The following is a 4885-nucleotide window of genomic DNA, read 5'->3' on the forward strand; positions in this document are numbered from 1 at the left end:
TCGGACAAAAACGACTAATTGTGATATCTGAAGCTTTCTGATGAACCTCCAATACAGGCACCACCAAATGCTTCCTTTTAATGGTGGGCGTAATGGTGGGACCACACGGTTCCAGCATTACGTCCATGTTTTTTTTACATTGAAGGGAAGATTTCAAAGAGGTGTAAAATCCTGCCGTGATTAGGAAATATAAATTGAGCTTCTGTCAACATCAAGGAGAGGTGGAGGAGCAGTTTCTCTTTGACCCAGACACGTTTAAGAGGGTACAGTTAATATCCAGGTCCAGAGCTGACGCTTATGGTAAATGGACTTGAGCTTGTAGAGCGCTTTTACACCGCAGGTCACACCTACACATTCACACACTGATGGTAGAGGCTGCTGTGTGAAGTGACCATCAGAAGTAACTCATTCGTTCACACACATTCGACTAAGCAGCAGGAGCGACTCGTGGTGAAGTGTCTTGACCGAGGACACATCGGACATGTTGCTGCAGGAGCTGGGGATCGAATCCTCAACCTTCCTGTTGAGAGACGACTGACTCTACCACTGAGTCACAGCCGCGCTAATGCAAGAACATGATTCTATTGTAAATGTTCCTTCAGTAACAGCACAATGTTTAGCGTACAAAATCATTTTTTAAAAGTCATTCTCGAGCAGAAGTGCTGCGAGACAAATTTTGTAACCTAGCAGCAGATATCAGACTCAGAATCAGAATCAGAATCGGGGTTTATTGCCAAGTACATTTACACATACAAGGAATTTGACTTCACAAAATGTACAAAAGGTGCATTGTAGGAGCTGTGCAGTGGAATATAAGAAAGTGTCCATGAAGAACGCTCTGATAAATTGAGGTAGTGGGCAAAAAAAGCTGTTTTTGTAGTTTCATTACCAATTAATATTTGCAGAAATAGAAAAATGATCATATAAACAACATTAGCAGTTTTGTTTCACAGCAACACGTTTCTTGATGTAACCAGCCGTTCAAAGGTGTGAGTGTGAGTGGAGGTCTGGACTGGTTTCACCTCCAGGTGTACAGAAAGATTTAAAATGTGTAGTCTGGTGTCTTTTCAGTTTTTATCGGACACTTCATTTGAAGAACCCTGAACCTGTAACTGACCTCCTCCTCTTCCTCCTCCTCCTCCTCCTCCTCCTCCTCTGACTCTTCCAGGTGGAGCAGTCGGCGGTCTGTTGGGCAGCTGGCTCACCAGCGGGCAGTTCAAACCTCTGCCTCAGATCCTGATGGAGCTGCCTTCCAACCAGCAGCAGAAGCTCTATAACGACGTTTTGGCCGTCATAGGAACCCTGGACTGGACTGATGCAGCGCAGCTCATCGCCCTGGTGATGGGCAATGCAACGCTCCAGCAGCAGGTCACCGCTGCGTTACTAAACTACGTCAGCAAGGAGCTCAGGGCGGAGGTGCGCTATCAGGACTGAGGCATCGATGCTCATGGACCGTTTCTCCCAAAACACAAGCACAGTACTTAAAACACATTTTAGAATCAATCGGAAGAAAGACTGTGAATCATGAATGCTATCCTTGATGGCTGAGCCAATCAGAGCAGAGAGCCTTCAGAGCGTCTGATGTCATCACAAGAAGGGAATCATCACTCAATCATTTACATCCTCTCTGCTTTTTTAAAACAAGTTTTAAAAAAAGTAAATCAAAAAGGGAAATCATTTATTCTGGATTATGATATAATCTCTTTGTCCCCCAATTGGAATCAGGTTGTTTTTGTACCTCCATTTTATATCTTTAGGCTTAATAATTAAATTAAGTGTTGAAGCTATTGTGCTTTTGAGTCATTATTTGCTGGTGTGAAGTTTTTTAGGATTATAAGGTCAATTCCAGAAAACACCATCGCTCTGGGTCATAGGGGAGAGATGATTGGGGAACAACATGCAGGAGAGGAGCCACAGGCCAGATCTGAACATGGGCCATCCACCTGAAAGACCACAGTCTCTGTACATGGGAACTTCCAGACTTAAACTTGTTTTGGTCTCGTTTATAAGAATAACAAACCCGTCTTGAATCTCCTGCTCTCAGTTTGAGTGTTTGAAGAGAAACTTCAGATTTATGAGACAGAAAGTAACACTTGTGTCTCTTTAGTCCAAAGCAGGAAGCATACATTTAAAACTTAAACCTCAAAAGTACAAACCAATCAACAAATGGATGAAACAAGCAATCAAAACCTGTGTGGAGCTTTACATTTCATTAAAATAAAATATTCACGACACATTTCTTCAAAAGAATATACATTTTGTTTCTTTTTCAAACACCAGCTTTTATCGCAATTTAGTTGTCCGCTTCTTTATTTCATGTATTTCTTCCAAAAAAAACTCCTGCCCCATAGTAATCCACATATGTTTGGATCATTAGAAACAAATCTAATCTTTGAATAAAGTACAGGTGATAAACATTTATAAAAAAAACATTCTCCTTCTGTCTTACACCCCCCACCCTGTGGTGCCTCCTCCACCAGCAGTATCCCGTCTGCAATGGAAGCTGGTGAGAGTTTCCAGCAGTTTAACCTGGGACAACGCAAAGCCTCCCTTTATTAATTGATAATACGTTGGCCTACACATTTAATAATAAAATAAAGTGTAAACACTATGTCACACCTTTAGCGTATTGATTTTCTTTATAAATACATCAGTGAGTGATTATCTCTGTTTTATACACAATTTATCCTCAAGCATACAAACATCCAATGCCTGATATAAAGGTGTAAAAAATCTTATTAATAAAACAGAAACAGTGATTTTGATGACCTGTATGTTTTTGAATGACCATCCAGACTCTCTCCAGAGTGTGTTTATTTTTCTGCACCCGTCTTTGTTGACATTGGAAATCAATCAGAGCTCATGTTGAACAAATGTGAGGGTACAACAGTGCAAAGGTTCCTGTCACCAGTCAAAGCTCTTTAGGTAAAAAAGGTGAAAAAGTCTCACAAAAAAAAAATAAACATGGCCCTGATCTGTTTTATGCATCTTTGTCAGCTATTTGCAACCATAAGACATGTGATGCAGTTTTAAAACAGGCGTAAATCAAATGTAATTACAGGAAAATGAACATCTGATTCCTGAGTGTGTTTGAGTGAACAGGTTATATTTCAGGTCACCACGACATAAGGTGACCATATTTTCAAACCTCCAAATCACAACACTTTAACTTGACACAAACCCCCGTGTATCGATCCACTACCTCCATCCTGTACCCACCGTTTGTGTTTGCTCATTTTAATAAGACTTAGTACTTCAACATGTCCACGGCGGGTGACACACAGAATATTCATCGTCTGGTACTTTTCAAAGGAAGCTGTCCCTCTCTTGGAGCTCTTTAGGAAACACCTTTTCAGCATGACAGCTAGCTTACCTGTCGTTACACAGCAGGTGTTGTTAGCATGATAAGCTAGGATAGCTGAGGAACAGCTGTAACCCCGGAATGAATGAAGCATGAACAGATAAATCAGTACTGAACTTTGACTCGAACTTGGTGCATCAGTGATCTTTTTCTATCGGTTAAAACAACAACATTAACATTTAAACAGACAAATCAGTGATGTAAGCACAGTGTTTTGTTTTGATTGGTTAAAATCGGGACAGGGACTGTTTTTTTTATCCTTAAGCGAGAAACATTTACACACCTCCTGTTTGTTGTGTGCGAATGTCCAACAGAGGAGGAGGAGTGGCAGAATCATATGGCACTGAACATGTTAGGGCCTTCAGCAAAACAACTTGTTTCACATGTTTTCCTTACTAAGAAATGGAAGTCTTCAAAGAAAGACAGAAGCTCGGCTTCAAATAGTTGAAGTGTGTCAAACACCTGATTTATATTTCTTTTGTTTCTATGTTATGATTTAGTTCATCTGACTCACCAGCTGCTGACAGTGAGCACTTGGTCTGGTGAATGTGAGCAAAGACAAATGATAAGTTGACCAGAGTGCAAAAATTAGAGTAGTTATGTTAAACTTTTGAACATGTCTTTTTTTGTGTTTTTAAATCTCATTTTGTTTCATACGTTTTCTTTCAGCACTCTTACTACAGTGCATGAATAAGGCGATGGCTCTGATGTAAGTTTCAAAGGACAAATCATGTCGTTTTTGTTGTTCTTTCAGTTGCCTTTTGTGTTTAAGACTTTCTTTTCTTTTCAAAGATAACGTCTAAAGGTGTGTACAATGTGAGGTCGGTATGAGTGACAAGCTGACCATGACAGATGATGAACGTGAAAACAGAGAGCATGTTGTTGTTTTTCTATTTTGGAAGGATTCTCTGAGTTATTTTATTTATCTCTTTATGTTCATGTTGTAATATTTCTATATGCCAACATGCATTTTAACAAGTGTGCACAATAATGATGATGGCAATGATGATAATGTTCTTCAAGACCACGTACAACATGTGTTTTCTTTTGTTTGTTTTGATGAGAAATTAAACAGGTTGTTGTTGTTTTTTTATGTGGTTTTGTGGCTCTGTGTATTATAACTGGTACACACAGTGAAGATGATGAAATGATGATTTACTATACGGAGACCATGTGGGGGAAAAAGAGATGATCTGCAGAGTATGTGTCTGAATGGTTCATTCATTGATTCACATTTAGAGTTTTGATTGTCCTGATTAAATTATGTGTCACAAGAAAACTAAGAAAATAAGAAATGTTGATATCACTGACTTGAAGTGCTGACTAACATTGTTTGTTGTGTATTTCTGACATAAATCTTCTTCTTGTGTTTTTAGTAATATTTTGGCCTTGTTGTTTTGATGTTTTTGCTCAGTCATAGAGCTACAGTATAGATAGTGACGCTGATGTAGTGGATGATGACTTCCTAGTACAATAACAGTTTGACACAGATGTCTAAAAAAATATCATCACAAGTTTGAATGG

General features: G+C 39.3%; 1 protein-coding gene across 1 annotated transcript in view; it reads left to right on the forward strand.

The window, feature by feature from the left end:
- Window positions 1-1787, forward strand: part of LOC109997700 (protein C19orf12 homolog) — a 4706-nt gene extending 2919 nt beyond the window's left edge. The window contains exon 3 of the mRNA XM_020652276.3: window positions 1169-1787. Coding sequence (XP_020507932.2) covers window positions 1169-1434 — 266 coding nt within the window. The 3' untranslated portion in view covers window positions 1435-1787. The remainder of the gene's footprint in view (window positions 1-1168) is intronic.
- Window positions 1788-4885: the final 3098 nt, after the last annotated feature.

The sequence above is a fragment of the Labrus bergylta genome, chromosome 3, assembly GCF_963930695.1.
Source record: "Labrus bergylta chromosome 3, fLabBer1.1, whole genome shotgun sequence".
NCBI classification, from domain to species: Eukaryota; Metazoa; Chordata; class Actinopteri; order Labriformes; family Labridae; genus Labrus; species Labrus bergylta.